Genomic DNA, 22663 nt, shown 5'->3' with positions numbered 1-22663 from the left:
CTTCTTCATGCTTCATCTTTGTCTCATAACTTCCTGTGTGCTCGAAATTATTAAGTTGGATATTAGCTAAAATCTCTGATTTTTGTGTCATTTTGAACATTTCAACCCTTTTATCTGTATCTGTTTATCTGTGTTTATCTGTATATGTATGCACATATTTTTAATTTACATGGTAAAATGTGAACATGCCCCAAACAACCCTCGAATTCCATCTCTATTATAAAAACACCTTTATAGTTCACAGCATATCCTTCTGTGTACAGGCTTCCTAATCTACCCAAACCTAAAATCTCAATGTAAATAAGAACAGTGTCAACTATCCACAGCATCTAGAACTATGTGGTTGGCGCATGTTCACTAAATGAATGAATGAGAATATAAATATATTGCACATTTTTTCTTTACATAAACAGGACTCTGCTATATATAGAGGACAGCTTCCTTTTCCAGTGAGAATATGACATATCTTTTAAGTCTAGTTCATACAGCTCTACCTCATTCTTTTTAAAGGCTGCAATGTAGCATTTTATGGTATGAATATAATTTATTAAACCATTTCATATTTTGTTGGACATTTGGGTTGCTTCTAACATATTTGGTATTAACAAGAAAGCTGCAGTGAATACTGGTGTTAATATATCTGTGTGTTTGTGCTATTGTTTCCATACATTAGATCCCTAGAAGTAAAAACACAAGGCTGATTTTAGTGGGTGCTTTCAAATTACACTTTGTTTTTACTTCTGCTAAAACTCTCATGTCCTTTTAAGCATCTTTTCTATAATGCTAAGTGTGTTTATTTCTACCATGAAAGTGAAATGCTTTCTCTACATTTTTAAAAAGTTTGCATTTCTTATTAATTTATAACTATTAAATATAAAAGACATTTATTTTATGTGCTATAAATAATTTGTTATTTTGTCTTATATTTTAACTTTTTGGCAGAGTCTTTACTGGTTGGAAATTTTTAATATTTAAATATCCAAATGTGTCACATGTTCCCCCTTTATAACATTTGGAGTTTTGCATTTTGAGGTTATTAAAAAAATGCCCTCTTATATCTTCTTTAATGTACTGAGAGTTCTGCTTGATATAGCTAACATTATTAATCCATCTAGAATTCTATAGTGGACTTGCCAAATGAAAACACTATTTTAAAGCATTTTAAAACACAATATAACTTCCTAAAATTTTGTACTCTGTGTTTTATACTACATTCCCAGACCTGGATCAGAGCTGTTTATTAGCAAATGAAATATAAAAGAACTGATATCTAACTAATGATTCAGGTGAGAGGTGTTAAGGAGAAATTTGAGGGTGACTCCTAGGATTTGGGCTTGAGAACCGAGTGAACTACTATGCCATACACAAGTATACAGGGAAGATGGCAGAGTTTCTTTCTTCCTTTTTTTTTTTTTTTTTTTTTTTTTTTTTAAGATTTTCATTTATTTATCCGTGAAAGACACAGAGAGAAAGAGAGAGGCAGACACACAGGCAGAGAGAGAAGCAGGCTCTATGAAGGGAGCACGACCTAGGCTGCCCGATGTCAGAGTTTCTGACATGTTTAGCAAGAGATGTCTATGGAGGGCAGCTTGGGTGGCTCAGCGGCTTAGCGCTGCCTTCGGCCCAGGGTGTGATCCTGGAGACCCGGGATCGAGTCCCATGTTGGGCTCCCTGCATGGAGCCTGCTTCTCCCTCTGCCAGTGTCTCTCTCTCTGTGTGTCTTTCATGACTAAATAAATCTTAAAAAAACAAACAAAAAAACAAGAGATATCTATGGAATGTCAAAATAGAAACATACAACTGCATTTGGATATGGCTAGAAGTCAGGGGTAAGACTTGGACTATATAGATTTAGGTGACACAGGAAAAAATTGTTGTATATTCAGAATAAATAAAGACAACATAAAAAAAAAGGCAACAGCAAGTGACAGAGACCTGGAAAAGGTAAACTTTTCAAGGATGAGAAAAGGAGATAGCAAGGGAACCCCATAAGAGCAGCTAAGTAGGTGGAAAAAAAATATGTGAAGAAAATGGAGCAGGGTGACATCATGGAGCCCAACAGAGTATAAGTTCTAAGATTGAGGAAATAATAAATTATATCAAATATCAAAAATGAGTAAAATTAAGAAGTAAAAAAAAATGATTTGGTTTAAGGGCTCTCTTTTTGATTTGATAAATGGCAATTGTGGTAAAAACATTTTATTACCTATTTGGAACAATAACCTGTTTGCAATGGTTTGGAAGTCAAAAAAGAAATAGTGAATATAGATTTGTATTTTCAGAAGACCAGTGGTAAAAAGAGCTTTATTAATCACAAGTTATTGGAGAGGGATAGGTTTGAAGGAAGGTTTTTGGTAAAACAGAAGGCAGTTCTTTTAAGCTGAAGGGACAATACTCACTGAGATGGAGAAATTAAAGACACACAGGAAAAGAAAAGGGGTAATGTAGAAATGAAAGGAATGGGGTCCAAGGCAGATGGAGTCAGGACCTCTAATCAAAGAACAAGGGATGGAATCATGAATATGGATATGGGGAGGGGTTTGAGGTTTTTTTCTGGGTGGGGAGAAGGGCCAGGGATGGGAATTGAGGGAATTCAAACATGAAGGACTTATTTGCATTCAGTAAAAATATTGTCATATAAGAATGAGGCATGACAGGGTAGGGAAGCATGTGGGAGGAGTCTGGTGAAGCTTGGAAATGGCTTACTTTAGGGAAACAGAAGAAAAGCAGTTTAGAAGTTCCCAGGTGATCTGAATGATGCAAGTAAAATTTGGAACCTATGAATGTAAAGCAACTCTACTATATCAATGTGTGATCTTTCCTGCTAGTGCTTAGCGCCTGGCCAGACGCAGAGACATGGTTCAATTGATTGATGGTTGGAATTTTGCCAGGTAGTCAGGGGTAAGTTAAGGTTATCAACAAAAGAAAAATTGATCATGAAGTCTTGGCTATTTCAGGAAGAAAACAAAACCAGTAGAATATGGATCAAAGACAGTAACAGATGGGAAATCAAGGAATTAGAGTTCTTGATTAGGTTGAAAAATCAATTTTCATCTATTTTCTCTACATGTATGATCTGCTAACATTATTTTAGTACTCATGGGTATTCTATGATATGTTATTTTTTTACTTAATGAGAAGAGGGGCTGAAAGAAAAAAATCACTAAACATTGGTAAATTTATCAATTTTTGCTTGGACTATTTATGAATAGCCACAAAGCTCCCAAACTAGAGAGAGCATACACTTATCTTTTTCTTTTCCAATAATGATTGAGGTGATTAAATTTTATTTTATCTAGTATATCAGAAAAATTATAAATCATGTTCAGATTTTCTCAGGGGGTAGAAGTTAAGTGCAAATAGGAGAGAAGTGGAGAAAAATCACTAATATTCACCTCTATGCTGTTATATCTTAACACTGCTTAGTCAAATATTAGACTTGCCTTTACAACAATGGTTTAGAACTTTTCCTGTATTTACTTCGGCTAATTTAAAGAGACTTCAATAAAATAAGACTTGGAAGGAAAAAAGAAAGAGTACTTTCAATATGAAAACAAAATACCTAAAGGTTTCTTCATACTAAAATTATCTTTATCCCCATGAATAATACATAAATACTTTTTGAATGCTATATTTAAGCTTAAAAACTTACTCTTCCCTCTGAAATAAGTTTAAAAATAGCTTCCTCTTACCTGCCGTAAAGTACGTGCCACTATGCTTTCTAAAACTGGTCCTCTATCTTCATGCAGCAAATGAACTTCATCAAGAATAAGGAGCTTTACAATTTGAGAAAGAGCTACATCTCCGACACTTTTTCTTGTTACTACATCCCATTTTTCTGGGGTGGTCACAAGCATCTGTAAGATAAGATTAAAAAAGGGAAAATGTCACATAGAATATATAAACTTCAAATATGTCATTCAAGAAGAAATATGATTGACAACCTTTATACAGATCAAATAAAAATTGTTCAAAATGCCCTGGAATGATAGTTAATTCTCTATAGACACTGTCATTCCAAGAGTGATATTTCATTTCACTTAACTTAAGTTGTGATATTAAGCAGTTATTTAAAACTCAATGAAGACGGTCTGTCAAAAAATTGTAGTGAAGTGTATAAAATACCTAGCTTTTTAAAAAAGTGTCTTATGATGTAAAAAAACAATAGATTCTGGGGCCCCTGGGTGACTCTGGTAGTAATCCCAGGCTCCCTGCTCAGTGGGGAATCTTCTGCTTCTCTCTCTCCCTCTGCTCCTCCCCCAGCTTGTGCCTCCACACACAGTCTCTCAAATAAATAATATCTTAAAACAAAACAAAATAAAAACAAATGATTCTATCTTTTAAACTCCATACATTAATAATGGCCTTTATTTGAAAAGGGACAAAGAAGTGAACCAAGTGTTAAAAGGCAACAAAAAGGAAACCAAGAATCCACTCTAGGAATGGTCACCTATTTATACTTGTTCAAATCTGAACTTTACTACTGATACATATGGTTTTCAAGATATTATCCTTTAATATTAACTAGTATAAACAGCATTTTATACCAGAAGCTAATACATATAATATAGCCTAAATGGCACATAACAGCAACCCAAAGACCGAGTCACTGGAGATTCTAGGGCATGTAGAGCAGGACATAAGCCTGAGATATTAATGTGAACTTTACAGTAGCACACCATTTAATGTGAAACTGTAATCATAATTCTCTTTGCTTTTCACATATTAAATTGCTTGCATCCTCTAAAATCATCCTGTTACAGAGAAAAAGATATTTTGACTATAGTAATACTATAATAATATTCTACTTAGTAATACTTCTACTTCTATTTTAGTAATACTACATTAGGAAATAAGCCAATATGTAGATAATTCAAAGAATACTATATAGGAAATCAAAAGCAAAGCTTCTCATGGCCAGTATATAAGGATTAGAGAGATCAATGATAATCACAATTCAACTGTGCTTTGAAGGGGTTAACTGAGGTAAGAGTCAGACTGTTCTCTCAAAATTTGTTGTTACTTCTCATTTGATTAAATTACCTATGGGGATGATAAGAACCTTATTTTTTTAGATTAGTGAAAATAAATTCTTAACAAATACATAATCTAACTTTGTCAATATGACCCATTGCATTATTAGAGATACCACTGCTATCATTATGAAATAAACTCTATCAACCACAAAATTTAGCAGCTGTACTTAAACAGACATTAGTAAATAAACTATAATGAAACAGATTAAGGAACTCATAGCTAACATATAAAATAATACAAATCCAAAGCTACTTAGTTCTAAGTTACTAAAGCTAAATGGCAATGTTGAGATCACACAAAATTTACAGAAAAGACATGCTGCTGGAATTAACTAAATACATATGTATAATACATTTTGATGTCTAAAATGGGTAAAAACATTCACTGTGCATTAAAATCTCTTTTAACAAATTTTAACTGAACTTCCACTTTGAATAATGACAAATTTAAAATAATCCAATATATGTAACATAAATACAACCAGGGGTTACTTACTCACACCCTTTTCATTAAAAGTCCTGGAAGCATGCCTATCTGTTTTCAAAACAATTCTCCTACACTGTACATTTAATATCAAGGTATAAAATAAGTCAGGTTATTAGTGACAAATGTTAGGAAGGATACAGGGTATACTTTTATATAATAAATACAAAGCTTGGCTACCAACCTCACCATAAACTTAGAATATTATGCTAATACTGTCTTATAATTAACTTTTAGAGATAATTATGTAGCAACAAATTGTAAAATCAAATTTTTCAGGTATCAGCTATACCAAGGAAACCTTAAAAATCCATTTTAGAATTTTATTATACTTTTACTTCCAGCATAGCAAGAAGTGGTTTCATTTATATTACTATTTCATCACTTCAGTTCCCTGATCTTGAAATGGCTAGAACATAAAGTGTCACATTTGCTTAATGAATTGGAACTCATGCAAGACATTTCCATCTGCTCTTGTATTGGGGCATGGGTTAACTGTCAACATTTTTACTGTCAACTTAAATTTCTCTCAATACATGTACTTATTCCCTCAGAAATACAAAAATCACTACTTGAAACTTCCAATTTTATCCTGTCTACTGGGAAGATGGTATAGTTGTGATGCTACATATTACCATTGTGTCAAAAATTTGGTGTATTTAGTTTTAAAATGCTCACCTATTTGACAGAAATACCAAAGGACCTGAGACTTGCCAGAACCAATTCATCTGGTAATTCACTTAAACATTAATATTTTTATTATGATTATTTCACCCTTAAAACACTGTGACCAAAGGGAAGTCACTTTATCTCTTCTTCCTTTTATTTTCCAGTTTTTGAGATACTGAGATGTAACAATGTAACATATGTAAACTTAAGGTGCTATGTGATGATTTGATACAAGTACATATTGCAAAATGATTACCACAAAAAGGTTAAATAACCCTTCTATCCCCTCACACAATTATGTGTGTGTGTGTGTGTGTGTGTGTGTGTGTGGTGATAACATTTAAGGTCCACTATATTAATAACCTCAAGTATATAATACAGTACTGCAAATTACAGTTAGCATGCTATACATTTGTACATCAGATCCTAAGAACATATTCATCTTATAGCTCTAAGTTTATATCCCTTGACCAATATCTCCCTATTTCCCCAACCTCCAGCCCTTGGCACCCACCATTCCACTATTTAAGTTCAGCTTTTTTATATTCTACACGTAAGTTAGAACATGCAGTATTGGTCATTCTCTATCTTATTTCACGTAGCATAATGTTCTCAAAGTCCATACATGTTGTCAAAAAGAAAGTTTGAATTTCCTTCTTTTTTATGGCTGAGCAATATTCCATTGTACGTATATACCACACTTTCTTTATTCATTCATCCACTGGTGGACACTTGGGTTGTTCCCAAGACTTGGGTACTGTTGATAATGCTGCAAAGAACATGGAGGAATGTGAAGATGTTGAATTTTGTCAAATGATTTTTTTTCTGTATCTATTAAGATGATCGTATGACTTTTTCCTTTCATAATATTAACATGATGTGCTGGTCTATTTAAATTTTCTATTTCTTCATGAGTCAGTAGGTTGTATGTTTCTAGGAATTCATCCATTTCTTCTAGGTTGTTCACTTTGCTGATGTATAATTGCTCATAGTAGTCTCTTATGATCCTCTGTATTTCTACACTATCCAAACCGGAAAGGAAGTAGTGAAGCTGTCACTATTTGCATATGACATGATATTATATATAGAAAACCCTAAAGAGTCCACAAAAAAATCTGTTAAAACTAAAAAATTAATTCAGTACAGTTGCAGGATACAAAATAAATAGGAATCTATTGCATTTCTATAAATTAATAATAAACTATAATAGAAATGAAGAAAATAGTCTCATTTACAATAAAAAAGAATAAGATATCTGGGAATAAATTTAATGAAGGAGGTGAAAGATCTATACACTGAAAATTATAAGACATTAATGAAAGAAATTAATGAAAACACCAATAATTAGCAAGATATTCTGTATTCATGGACTGGAGGAATTAGTATTGTTAAAAATGCCCATACTACCCAAAACAATCTACAGTTTCAATGTAATCCCTTAACAAAATCTTAATGGCATTTTTCACAGAACTAGAACAAAAAATTCTAAAATATGTATGAAACCAAAGAAAACCCAGAATGGACACAGCAATCTTGAGAAAGAACACAGTTGGAGGTATCACAGTTCCTGATTTCAAATTATATTACAAAGCTATAGTAATCAAAGAGTATGGTATGGGCCAAAAAAGAGCCACATATAGAAATGGAACAGAACAGAGAGCCCAGAAATAAACCCACACATATATGGTCAATTAATTTACAACAAAGGAGCCAAGAATATGCAATGGGGAAAAGGCAGTCTTCAAAAAATGGTGTTAAAAAACTGGACAGCCACATGTAAAAGAATGAAATTAGACCACTGTCTTACACCATGCACAAAAAGTGACTGACAATGGTTTAAAGACATGAATTTAAGACCTGATAACATAAAACTCCTAGAAGAAAACAAGGGCAGTGGGCTCTTTGACATTGGATTTTAGGGTCTGACTCCAAAAGCAATGGCAACAAAAGCAAAAATAAACATGTGGGACTACATCAAACTAAAAAAAGCTTCTGCACAGCAATGGAAACTAACAATAAAATGAAAAGGCAGTCTATCAACTGGGAGAAAATTTTGGAAATCATGTATCGATAAGGGGTTAATACTCAAAATAAATACTGAGACAACTCAATAGCAAAAAAACCCCTCAGTAGTCTGATTATTTGAAAAAAAAGGGCAGAGGTCCTGAACAGACATTTTTCTAATCAGGATATACAAATGGCAGGACACCTGGTGGCTCAGTGCTTGAGTGTCTGTCTGCCTTTGGCTCAGGGTGTGATCCTGGGCCCAGGGATCAAGTCCCACATCGGACTCCCTGTGAGGAGCCTGCTCCTGCCTCTGCCTATGTCTCTGCCTCTTTCTTTCTATGTCTCTCATGAATAAATAAAATCTTAAAAAAAAAAAAAACCCAAGATATACAGATGGACAATAGGCACATGAAAAGATGTTCAATATCATCAGGGAAATGTATATTGAAACCACAATGACAGATGACCTGACACATGTTAGAAGGCTGTTATCAAAAAGACCTGAAATAATAAGCGTTAGAGAGGATTTGGAAAAAAGAAAACTCCATACATTGTTGGTGGGCATGTAAATTGGTGACCTACTATGGAAAACAGTATGAAGGTTCCTCAAAAATTAAAAAATTACTACCATAGGATCCAGATATTCTTTTTTTAAAGATTGTATTTATTTTCATGAGAGACACAGAAAGAGAGGCAGAGACACAGGCGGAGGGAGAGGCAGGCTCCATGCAAGCAGCCCCATGTGGGCACTCAATCCCGGGACTCTGGGATCATGCCCTGAGCCAAAGACAGACGACCAACCGCTGAGCCACCCAGGCATCCCAAATATTGTCTTTATCAGAAAATAAAATCACTAATTTAAAAAGATATATGTACCCCTATGTTCACTACAGCTTTATTTATAATAGCTGAGATATGGAAACAACCTAAGCGTTCATCAATAGATGAATGGATACAGAAGATATACACATATAATGGAATAACAGTCACAAAATAAAGAAGGAAATCTTATTATTTGCAACAAGATGTATAGACCTTGAGGCTATTTTGCTAAATGAAATAAATTAGAGAAAGACAAGTACCATATGATTTCATTTATATGTGGTATCTAAAAAAACAAATGAACAAACAATACCAAACACAACTCTCAGATACAGAGAACAGATAGTGGATATCAGAAGAGAAGAGGTTGGGGGTGGGTCAAAGGGGTGAAGGTGTAGTAAAGTGTAAGGTGATAAAAGATAACTAGATTTACTGTGGTGATCACTTTGTGGTGTATACAAAGACTAAATTATTATGTTGTACACCTGAAAGTAATATAATGTTATACACCAATTCTACTGCAACAAAAAATAAAATATTAAGGAAATACAAAAAATATTAAAAATAAATGTATACTTTCTTGGCTTTATAATATTTATAACAGATTTTGAATTTTTTGGTACTTACACTATAGAAAAATGAGGGAAAAGTTTAATAACATAAATGACTTTTTTAAAAAACAGGATGGTTAAATATCAAAATGTAGTCACTAAAATCCCATAGATTAATAATAGTATTACTAATAATTGAATTAATAATAATATTACTATTATTTTACCAAATCTCAGGAGCCATTGATTATAAAGCTACACTATCATTGTTAAGTGTCATTAAGAAGTTATAAAAAAAACTATCAAGAAAATTTTTCTTTTCATCCTGGTAAGTGTAGTCTTTAATTCCCATCACCTATTTCACTCATTTTTTCAACCATTTTTTTCTCCCCTCTAGTAACCATTAGTTTGTTCTCTGTATTTAACAGTCTGTTTCTTGGTTTCTCTCTTCCTTTTTTTTCCCTTGCTCCTTTCTTTTGTTTCTTAAATTCCACAGATGAATGAGATCATATGGTATTTGTCTTTGTCTTACTTAACATTATACTCTCTAGCTCTATCCATGTTGCTGCAAATGGCAAGATTTCATTTTTTAAAATGACTGACTATATTGCACTATACATTGCCCCATCCTCTTTAACCATTAATCTATTGATGGACACTAGGGCTGCTTCCACAGTTTGGCTTTGTAAAATGATGTTACAATAAACAAAGAGGTGCATGTATTGCTTTGAATTAGAGTTTTTGTATTTTGGGGATAAATACCCAATAGTCTGATTACTGGATTCTAGGTTAGTTCTTTTTTTTAAATTTTTTGAGGAACCTCCATACTATTTCCCACAGTGGCTGTACCAATTTTCAGTTCCACCAACAGTGCACAAGGATTACTTTTTGTCCACATACTCTCCATCACTTGCCATTCTGACAATGTGAAGGGATAATTCATTGTGGCTTTGATTTGCATTTCCCTGATGATGAGTGATGTTGAGCATCTTTTTGTGTGTCGGCCATCTATATGTCTTCTTTGGAGAAATGTCTGTTCATGTCTTCTGTCCAGTTTTAATTGGATTATTTGTTTTTTGAATGTTGAGTTGCATATGTTTTTTAATATATTTTGGATACTAACCCTTTATCAGATGTATTATTTGCAAATATCTTCTCCCATTCAGTGGGTTGCCTTTCAGTTGTGTTGATTGTTTCCTTTGCCATGTACAACTGTTTATTTTGATGTAATACCATAGTTTATTTTTACTTTTATTTCTCCTCCTCAGGAGATGTATCTAGAAAAATGTTGCTATGGCCAATGTCAGGGAAGTTACTGCCTGTGCTCTCTTCAAGCATTTTCAATGGTTTCAGGTCTCAGGTTTAGGTCTTTAATCCATTTTCAATTTATTTTTGTGTATGGTGAAAGAAGTGGTCCAGTTTCACTCTTTTGTGTGGCTGTACCGTTTTTCCAACACCATTTGTTGAAAAGACTGGCTTTTCCCCATTGTATATTCTTGTCTTCTTTGTTGAACATTAATTGACCATAAAATTGTGGGCTTATTTCTGGGTTTTCTATTTTGTCCACTGATCTATGTGTCTTTTTATGCCAGTACCATACTATTTTAATTACTACTGCTTTGTAATATAACTTGAAATCTGGAATTGGGGTACCTCCAGTTTTTTCTTTTTCAAGATTGCTTTGGCTATTCAGGGTCTTTTGTGGTTCCATACAAATTTTAGGATTGCTTGTTCTAGTTCTGTTAAAAATACTGTTGGTATTTTGATAGGGATTGCGTTAAATGTATAGATTGCTTTGGGTAGTATGGACATTTTAACAAGATTTGTTCTTCCAGCCCATGACCATGGAATATCTTTTCTATTTCTTTGCCTCATCTTTAATTTCCTTCATCGGTGTCTCATGGTTTGCAGAGTGCAGTTCTTTCATCTCCTTGGCTAAGTTTATTCCCAAATATTTTATTGTTTTTGATGCAGTTGTAAATAGGATTGTTTTCTTAATTTCACTTTCTATTGCTTCATTTTTAGCATGTAGAAATCCAACAGATTTCTGTGGATTCATTTTTCATCCTGCTATTTTAATTGAATTCATTTACTGGGTCCTGTAGTTTTTTGGGTGGTCTTTAGGGTTCTCTCTATATAGTATCATGTCAGCTACAAATAGTGAGAGTTTGACTCCCTCCTTAATAATTTGGCTGCCCTCATTTCCTTATGTTGTCCAATTGCTGTGGCTAGGACTTCTAGTACTATTTTAAATAGAAGTGCTGAGACTGGACATCCTCGTCTTATTCTTGACCTTAGAGGAAACACTCTGTTTTTCACCGCTAAGTATGATATTGACTCATTTTTCTTTTTCTAAAGAAAGAGAAAGAACCCAAATAAAATCACTAATGAAAGAGAAGAAATAAGGCCTTTACTGTGTTGAGATGTATTCCCTCTAGACTTACTTTACAGAGTATTGTATTCATGAATAGATGTCACACATTGTCAAATACTTTTGCTTCATCTATTAAAATGATCATGTGGTTTTTATCCTTTTTCTTATTGATGTGACATATCACAGATTGTTTTGAGAATATTGAACCACTCTTACATGACAAGTATAGGTTCCACTTGAGCATGGTGTGTGATTTTTAAAAAATATAGTTAGATTCAGTTTGCTAATATTTTGTTGAGGATTTTTGCATCTATATTCATCAGAAATACTGGTCTGTATTTTTTTTTTTTTTTTGGTCCTTATCTGGTTTAGGTATCAGGGTGATATTGGCTTCAGAGAATAAATCTGGATTTTCCTTCCATTTCTGTTTTATGGAATAATTTGAGAAGAATAGGTATTAACTTTCTGTGAAGCTGTGAAGCTATCTGGTCATAAACTTTTGTTTGTTGGGAGGTTTTTGATTACTGATTCAATTTCATTGTTGGTGATCAGTCTGTTCAAATGTTTCCTTTCCCTGCTTTAGTTTTGGTAGGTTATATGTTTCTAGGAATTTATCGATTTCTGCTAAGTTGTCCAGTTTATTAGATTACAGGTTTTCATAATATGCCATCACAACTGTTTCTACTTCCATGGTGCTGGTTATTTCTTCTTTTTCATTGGTGATTTTGTTTATTTGAATTCTTCCCCACCCCCTGCCCTCTCTTTTTTAAAGAGTCTGGCTAGAAGTTTATCAATTTTGTTGATCTTTTCAAGAACCAGATCCTGGTTGCATTGTTCTGTTTTTTTCAGTTTCTACATCATTTATTTCTGCTCTAATCTTTATTATTTCCTTCCTTTTGTTAGGTTTGGATTTGTTTGTTCTTTTTCTAGGTCCTTTATGTGTAATGGTAGGTTATTTATTTGAGATTTTCCATGGCTCTTGAGGTAGACCTGTATTGGTGTAAACTTCCCTCTTAGAACTAATTTTGCTGCATCTAAAGATTTTGGACCATTGTTTTCATGCAATTTTTTATTTCTTTGACTTCTTGGTTGACCCATTCATTATTTAGTAGCATATTATTTAACTTCCATGTATTTGTGCTCTTTCCAGATTTTTTTCTTATGGTTGGTTTTTCTATTTTCATAGTATTATGGTTTGAAAATCCGTGTGGTTTGACTTTGATTTTTTTTGAATTTGTTGAGACTCGTTTTGTGGCTTAATTTGTGATCTATCCTAGAGAATGTTCTATGTAAACTTGAATGTGTATTGTTTTAGGATGGAATGTTCTGAATATGTAGTTAAGTACATCTGGTCCAGTGTGTCTCTCAATGCCACTGTTGCCTTTTTCTTTTTCTGTTTGGATGATCTATCGATGTAAGTGGGATGTTACAGTCCCCTACTATTATTGTATTACTCTTGATTATTTCATGTTTGTTATTAACTGTTTTATGTATTTGGGTGCTCCCATGTTGAGTGCAAAGATATTTACAATTGTTATATCCTCTTGTTGGATTGTCCCTTCTGTTCGTATATAGTGTCCTTCTTTGCCTCTTGTTATAGTCTTTGTCTTAAAGTCTTTTTTGTCCAGTATAAGTATTACCATTCCAGTTTTCTTTTGACATCCATTTACATGATAAATGTTTCACCATCCCCTTACTTTCAATCTGCAGATGTCTTTCAGTTTGAAATGAGTCTCTTGTAGGCAGCAATAGATGGGTATTATTTCTTTATCAACTTTGTCATCCTATGGCTTTTGATTGGAGTGTTTTGTCCATTTACATACAGAGTAATTATTGATAGATATGTACATATTGTTATTTTGTTACTTATTTTATGGCTGTTTCCACTATCAAGTAAATTTTTAAAATGTGTCTTACAATTGATGAATATGGCACATTTAGTTGAAAATGTTAGAGATCTATTAATTAAACTAAAAAGCAATATTAAAAAAATGTTTGCTTAATACATCTTCTATGGTAAAAACTGTCATACTGGAATTGTTACAAATCACATTCAAATGTCATAGATGCAGACCAGGTAATAGTTTGCAGGATTTAGGAATTCTATCTTCCTTTTTAAAGTATATAATCACATATCCACTCAACCTATAAGTTTGTAAATTACATGAATGTTTTAATTTAAAGAATAAAGCTAAAATGTCACACGGTTTAGATTCAATAAACATACATATAATTATAGTTATACTAACCTCTGCTATACAAATGTCAGCTCTGATTCATGGCAACAACCCCCATAATGGAATCTGACAGCTTACAAATTATACCTGCCCCTGGGGACACTACAACAAATCAGTTAGTTCCAACTATTTCCTTTTCCATATTTTTATGTTCCTTCTTCTCTCATCAATTCACATGCATGAGTACATGTTCACACATGTAAAACACAAAGTCTTCTGAAGCATCTAGTTTTATTTATTTATGTCAAGGACCACAGCTTTCAATTATAAAATAAAAATACAGAAATTAATTGGAAAATCTTCAAGTATAGAAGTATTCTTACCTCATATTCTTTGTTGAAAGTACAGATATGATCAAGCTAAAGCATAAAGGATATAATCTAAAATGTATCTTGGTATTTTCATGTTAGCAAAAAAAAAACTCTGATACTATTTTCAGTTAATATTTCATAGGTAATATTTACTAAATAAACGTAGGGTATTTCAATAAGAAATTTGAAAACGTCTGAAGGAACAGAGCACAGATTGCTGGGAGTAAGGAAGAAACATTTAAAATACTTTCTAGACTACACATATTTACAGCTGTAGTATAATTCTCTTTGCAGTTCTTTTTCTTGATTTAAAACACTTTCCAGGGGCACCTGGGTGGCTCAGTCAGTTAAGCATCTGCCTTCAGCCCAAGTCATGATCCCAGTGTCCTGGAATTGAGCTCTGCATCAGACTCCCTGCTCAGTGAGGAGCCTGCTTGCTTCTCTTTCTCCTTCTCCCTCTCTTCTGCCTCTGCAAGTGCCACTGCCTCAGCCTGTGCTCTCGTCCTCTCTCTTTCTGTCAAATAAATCAATAAAATCTTAAAAAAAATAAATAAAAAAATAAAGCACTTTCCAACAATCTCAGAATATACATATTGAAGTCTAGCCTCATTAACATAAGCCTGAAACGATACAATGCTTGGTTACCCTAAGACTTTAACTAATTACACAAGAGAAAAATATAGAAATTGTTTATATTGTTGTGCATACAAGCCACAGAGACCTTGTTCTAATCTCTAAATGTCCATGATACTCCAGTATTTCATTCTATTAAAGTCTCATAAAGCAAGGGTCTGAAACAATTTACAATGATTCTTCTGCTTACTCATATAGATTTTTGACATGTGAATAATTTGTGGTAGAAACTTGTCCTGTGGTTAAGTTCTATTCTGCACAACTGGGGTATGACTCATAGAGTACAGGTTTCCTTGGTTTACTATAGGCTTTTTTTTTTTTTCTCTCTCTCTCTCTTTCCTGCATCATGTGCAAAGCTCAGTTTGAGGATCAATTTCTTACTGAAACTTTAAAATGTTATATTGCAATGTTAAACTACTAAAATTTCAAATATGATGAACTAAAAAATGTATTCTGCAGTAATTCTGAAGTAATTCAAGTTACCAATTTTATTTCTTCAAATTAATACCAGACATTCACTATTGGGAGATTTTTGCCAATTCAAGAACAATTAATCAGAAGTTTTTTGGGGGCCTATCACTGGGGAGGGGAGACAGACGAAGGATTCTAAAATCTTACCAACAAATTACAGCAAGATGTTAGCTGCTGAAAACTCTGCAATTAAAAAAATTAGCCGTCCCTATTATACACCTACTTCTATGATTTAAATCCTTTTTATTTTATTTAGAAAAAATACAAAGGCAGGACATGTGTTCTATTTAATCATAACTTATGATTAGCCAAAGGAGAGCTTCTGTACAGAAGTCTGTAAATAACTCAATGTCTGCAGACAGGTGTTTGTGGTTAGGAATACAGAGATAAAGGCACAAAATTTAGAAGCTTGTACTATAAGGAGAAACGGCAAAGAAGAAATGAAATGTGGTCCAAACTCTTTTTCACACAATGTTACAAAATGAAGTGGGCAGGTGGCCCTGCTCAACCAACGAATGCTGCCTCTGTCCACAACTTCAGGATATAAACTACATATATAGAGCCAATATGACTATAGTGCAGATCCAAATGAAATTACATACACATTTTTCTGCAACTTTTTCTCCATTTCCTACAATCTTATAAAGTTAGTCCACTGAAAAAGAGATCAAACAATTACTTGTTACTAGGTTTGAAGTGACTTAACAGAAATTCACTTACACTAAAGTGGAGGCTTACAGAAGTGATAAAGGAGAAAGCCAAATATGCCCCAAGCAAATACAGTATCTGTGATGATACACAAAACTGTCCTGTAAGCTTTCCTGACATCCAATTGTAAAGGAAAAACTGAGAGTGAGGTCAGCAAAATGGTAGCATAGGAATTTTTTAGTGTTCGTCCTCTCTGCCCAGAAACATCACTTTGAACAACTATCCATGCATGAAAATAACTTCACAAGAGCTAATTCCAGGTAAGGGATTACAGCAAATGGGTAGAGAGCAGAAATAAGAAAAGATGTACTAAGGAGAGTAGTAAAGATATATTGACATCACTCCCCTCCATCGCCTCTCCTCTAAGGCCAGGCAGCCTGGCAGAGAGATAGCTTCCCCCATTGGAGAAAGAAAATAAAGTAGGTGTCCCTTTTCATCGCAGGTCCCAAGAGATGGCCTGCTCCAGCCAACTCCCTAGGACAACTCCCAAGGTCTTGGATGCTCCCCACTGACTCCTGCAACCCTAGGCCCCTGGCTCACCCTAGTACCCACTGGCTGTAGCAGCCCAACGCAGTTCCCATAGCCCCAGGAGGAATCTGTGGCACAGGCCAGCAGCAGGCTTTTCTGAACCCTGCCTGGCCCAGTACAAGCAGAGGTGCTCAATATCACGAATTATGGAAATGCAAATCCAAACCACAGTGAGCCATCAAGTAACTTAACACCTGTTAGGATGACTATTACCAAAAAGGATACCAGTGTGTGTAGTAGGAAACCCCTCCCTAAGTGATTCTGGTATTCCAACTTGAGTTAAAATAATTGGCTAAATCTGTCTAGTTTCCAGGACCTCAACACTCCAGTAGTCTTTCTCTCTTCATTTAACTAAACTGAATTTACTATCCAGATTTCTTTTAACTAAATCACTAGCCAAAATGATTTATCACACTAACGGCAATGGTTGGGAGCTGATGTTACACTGTAGTTTTGCCTCCATGGGGTATTTTCATTACTTTTACTAATTCATCATGGAGAAATAGCTTTGTGTCTTAGTACGTTTGATAATGATGTTTAACATCTTATTTTTTGACCCTGTACATTTTCCCCTTGTAGGAATTGTCTCTTCTTGTATTTAGTGTTTATATCATCAAATTGCATAAACTATACTTTTAGTAGAGATATTAACTGTAACTAGTAGAGTCATTTTGGAAGTAATATGGCAAAAGCTTTCAAAATTTGAAATACACAAGTCCTAGGTCCAAGCAATTTCACTTCCAGGATTCTATCCCTGAAAAAAGGTCTAAACACACAAACATCCCTGAGGTTTTTTAGAAGGCAATAAGTAGATCTATACATACTGATATTAAGTGAAAAGGCAAAATGTTATACATTTTATATAAAGATACAAAAAAATGTATATCTAAAATATTATTTCATTTTTATTATGCTAAAAGAAAATACAAACACACATAATACACGCACACACACATTTCTCTACATTCTCCAGTTCTTGAGCTGAAATGTTTTGGAGGCTTTTCTTTTCTTTCTTTCTTTTTCTTTTTAGATTTTATTTATTCATGAGAGACACACAGAGAGAGGTAGAGACAGCCAAAGGGAGAAGCAGGTTCCTCACAGGGAGCCTAATGTGGGGCTCAATCCCCAGACCAGGATCACACCTTGAGCCAAAGGCAGATGCTCAACCACTGAGCCACCTGGGCGTCCCTCGGAGGCTTTTCTTAAACCATAATACCCTACTTAATATTTCCCTTTCTTAGGCTTCCCTGGCATCTGTGCCCATATTTTCTATCTCAGCATTTATTACACTATATTGCTTGCTTAAATATTTGTCTATCTCAAGAGACCACAGGTACTTAAAAGGCAAGGACAGTGACTGGGTAATTATTGTAACCACAATGTCTTGAAGTGGCCTGGTAAATGGTACATACTCAACAACTGTTGAGGAGTTACATTTTTTTGCAGGTAATTATTAGCCTCAGAATACTGGTGGTAACTCTTGTCTAGTAAGAGAACAAATACTTCTACACTTAATAGTAGGATTTATATAATTCATGTTCTATATAGATATTTAGGTTTAAAAAGTTATGTTTACTATACTGTCACATAATGGATTTTGTGAATTAGCCATAGGAATGCTCTTCTCTTTAATCTGTTCATGCACATTTACCAAACGGAAAAATCTAAGAACTTATTCAAAGAAAGAGGCCCATTTACTTAGTCCTGGACAAAGAAGACACTGGCACCGCATTGCTTACTCTGTGCTTTGGGGGATGATAATCCCAGTACCTGGATGTTATTTCCCGTAGATGAATGTTGTTGAGAAAAGATGAGATCCTCATGGCTCCTCTTGAATTAACTTAAACTAAGTGGCCTAAATCCTTATGTCTTGGGGAAAAGCAGAATTGTATCTCAGAATATCACTCAAAGAGGAACGAGTATACTTTGAATATTCTGTAATCAGAACTTACAGATTTTTATAATACTCTCTTCCTACCCCCGCCTTCCACTGAGCCCACCTCAGGCCTTTCCCAGGAAACAGGCCAGTATTTCTCTTCATGTCCCATAAGGCAAAAGCTGAGCTTTCCTAACTTAATTTCCTCCAAAGCAAGGAAGAAGAAGGTAGTGCTACTACTATGGACTGAAACCTCTACTTCTATAAACAAAATTTATCATATTCTAAATCTAAGTATCCTTATAGGCATATCTCATTTATCAATATATTATCTCTAATATATTGTGAATGTTTAATGAGAACACATTCAATATCTTTCAGTGATGTATTTATCAAATATATATTGTGAATCTACTACCACATTCCTTCATAATAAAATGAAGATAATAATAGTACCTATGTATCAGGGGGTTATAATGTCAATGAAACACAATACTCATAAAATATTTAGAATAATGCCTGATATATAATAGGGATCAGTTAGGTTCCTAATATCATCAGAATCATCCTCTTGCTCCTCATTGTAATGTGCCAGACACTATGCTACGTACCATGCAACGGTGAAGAAAGATAAAGGCAGACAGATAAAGCCTTTAATCTCATAAGGCTTACACTGCAACACCGGTGGAGTGACAACAGGTATTATACAATAAAACTGTAAAATACAAAATTTTACTTGTGATAAGCTTACTAAACATAACTTAGTACTTAGAGACTATCCAGTGATGTGACAAATAATAATAGGAAAGTTTGACCTAACCAGAGAAATCAGAAAAGGCTTTATTAAGAAAGCAATATTTAATATCTCACAGATGAAAGGACATTAATTAGTTGAAGGAGGAAAAAGGACAGTTTGAAGCAGAGCATGTACATAGTGCAGATGGGTAAAAAAATGGATGGAAGAGAGTGAAGATAGATAGCAGCGTGTAAGGCTGGAGAAAAGAGGAAGAGAGGACCGGAGCTTCATGGAAATGAGATGGGCAGGGAAACGCTATGCACATTTTTTCAGCCACTTCTAGGAGTTGTGTTCTTTCCACACTGTAGAGGAGCCCAGAAAACAATGACTGGATTTCTTTTCCTTTCTCTTCTCTTCTCCTTCCCTTTCATTCATTCATTCATTCATTTTGTATTGTTTTTCTTAGAGCAGGGTATGAGAGTGGAAAAAAAAAAAAGGAAAGAGTAAAACTGACCAGGCTGCATTTCTAGCTACTTAAGGGGAAAGAAAAGACAGAGCAGATTGGATGCTGGTATCCAGTTAGAATACTATAGAAGTCATCAAGGTGAGAGATGTCAGAGGCTCAAATAAGATGGATTAGTGAAGATGGAGAGGGTATGGATGAATGTGAGAAAAACAAAGGAGATAAAATCAATAGCCAATAGGAATTGATGCTGGACTGACTACATTCACCTTATATTTAAATATAGACTATATTTAAGCATTATTTTCCCCAGGAAAAGTAACATAAAAATATATTCTGCAGAAAATTCCCCATGTGTCAGGTATTTTATACCTCTCTGCTATCTTCCTAGTTCAGGATGATATAATCACAAATGAAACATTAAGAAAATACAGCTGCAAGTTACCCTCTGAGAAAATCTTTCAAACTTCATAATATAACAGAAGAAAATTAAAGTTGGTTAGGCCTCTTCATCTTTTCTAGGTCATTAGCTGCCAACACTGTTACTTCTGTGACAGACTACTTTTTACAGATTTGCCTCAACAGCTATAGGACAACAGTTGAGGTAAAAAACCAAAATATAAGGTAATACTAGAATCTGACACCTGTTACTTATTACAATAATTGGTCTTTCAAAAATTTTCAAGACTTTTCAGATTTCATTAGATAGCTTTTGAAAATTAAAGAAAAACACCCACCACAGATTCTCTACCCTACTTTAATGTTTGGTATATGTGATATTTATGAGGAAAATAAAAATAATTTTTCAAAATGATATTAATGTTTATAGTTAGCAAGTTCCCATCTTATGACTTACTGGTGGCAGGATTTTTCTGAAATTTAATAAATAACAAGAAAACTTAGAATGAACATCATAAATATGGGACAATTGTTTTGGCTTCCCTGTTTATAGGGAAACTAGATTGCTTTTAAGCATGCTATGCATTGTGTTATTTTATAATAGTAGACATTGTCATATTTCACTTTATGTGGAAAAAAACACTGAGCTTTTTATTGGTTTCTGGTGTGTATCTGGATAAGTTAGTCTGGTAAACTTTGCAACTAGGGTTCTTGAAGTAATTTAAAAATAAATTTTGCAATGCTTTGGTTTTTTTTACTTAATGTCCATAAGAATATAAAATAGTCACTTAAGAAAAAAGTAACTAGGGATCCCTGGGTGGCGCAGCAGTTTGGCGCCTGCCTTTGGCCCAGGGCGTGATCCTGGAGACCCGGGATCGAATCCCACGTCGGGCTCCCGGTGCATGGAGCCTGCTTCTCCCTCTGCCTGTGTCTCTGCCTCTCTGTCTCTCTCTGTGTGACTATCATGAATAAATAAATAAAATCTTTAAAAAAAAAAAAAAGAAAAGAAAAAAGTAACTAAATGTTAGTATAAAACAGACAAAAAGAAAAATAGAAACTGTTAATAGAATAGGACCCCACTCCTCTCTTTACTCCTCTAATAAAACAAGTTATTTTTCTGCAAAGTCACAGTAATGGGATAGGCAAAGTTTTTATTCTAATTTTTGTTTTTTAGTAAAGGCAAAGATAATTAGATTCCTGAGTGCTTTTAAATTATACTCTAAGAAAAGGGTCTCAAATAATACACAATTTGTATTCCCAAATAGATTTTTATGCATCAAAAATTATAGGTCTCTCATGACCCCCCCTTTGATTCAACTATATTAAGAACAAAACAGTTAAAAACAGCAATATATATATATACCTATATAGGTATATATAGGTATATATATATATATACATATATATACACATCTCCATGGATTTGTTTTTTACTCAATGCATTTTAATGTACTTTATGAGTAGCTACTAAACCTCACAAAAATAAAAATAATCAGCAACTAACACTAAGAATTTCATGATGCTTCAAAGTAATTTATAGCTTACTTACTAATAAAAATAATGAGACATCTTCAAAATAGACCTCTCATTACTTCTTAATGGCATGCATTCAAATGCAGGAAATGGTTGTCTCGGCAAATAATATTTACACTTCATCAGGGATTTTATAACTGGTAGCTTTCTAATTCCATTATGTTTAAGCACATGGTTAAAGCTTTTTAAACTAATTATTCTTCTTAAAGATTGTCTTTAGATTTCAGGTTCTAGTCCCATTTTTTAGATCTCTTTCTCTAAATAAAAAGAAACTTAAAATTTTCATTTTAAGTGTACCTGGATGGCTCAGTCAGTTAATCTGACTCTTGATTTTGGCTCATGCCATGATGTCAGAGTCCTGAGATCAAGCCCCATGTAGGGGCTCTGTGCTGACCATGGAGCCTGCTTGAGATTCTTTCTCCTTCTCCCTCTGCCCCTCCCTGCTTTCTCTCTCTCTCTCTCTTTCTCTTTCAAAAAAAAAAAATCATTTTGGTAATTAGCTGCTTAACTACACAAAATTGGAAATGTAAATAGGAAAAAACCTAGAAAACGTGAAATGTTTAGATTGATAAAGAACTGAAAATTCATTACTGCCATTAAAACACACTAATTATGTTTGTGCAGTCACTTGAAAAACTAAGCTTGAATAGTTAAGAATCACCTTCAAAATATAAAAGAATATTATTGTCTTTTATTCTTATTTCTTTTATTTTTTTTTTAAGATTTTATTTATTTATTCATGAGAGACACACAGAGAGAGACACAGGCAGAGACAAAGGCAGAGGGAGAAGCAGGCTCCACGCAAGGAGCCCGATGTGGGACTCG

The 22663-nt window shown here is 33.9% G+C and overlaps 1 protein-coding gene across 7 annotated transcripts in view; it reads right to left on the bottom strand.

Annotated features, from left to right (window-relative positions):
* ASCC3 (activating signal cointegrator 1 complex subunit 3) overlaps nucleotides 1-22663 on the bottom strand; it is a 335529-nt gene that overhangs the window by 200784 nt on the left and 112082 nt on the right. For all 7 annotated transcript variants that reach the window (XM_072831965.1, XM_072831969.1, XM_072831971.1 and 4 more), the window contains exon 11: nucleotides 3693-3857. In XM_072831965.1, the coding sequence (XP_072688066.1) occupies nucleotides 3693-3857 (165 nt within the window). The remainder of the gene's footprint in view (nucleotides 1-3692; nucleotides 3858-22663) is intronic.

This window comes from Canis lupus, chromosome 7 (genome assembly GCF_048164855.1).
Source record: "Canis lupus baileyi chromosome 7, mCanLup2.hap1, whole genome shotgun sequence".
In the NCBI taxonomy this organism is placed as follows: domain Eukaryota; kingdom Metazoa; phylum Chordata; class Mammalia; order Carnivora; family Canidae; genus Canis; species Canis lupus.
Note: the sequence above shows the minus strand (reverse complement) of the source record. Positions and strands in the feature narration are given on the sequence as shown.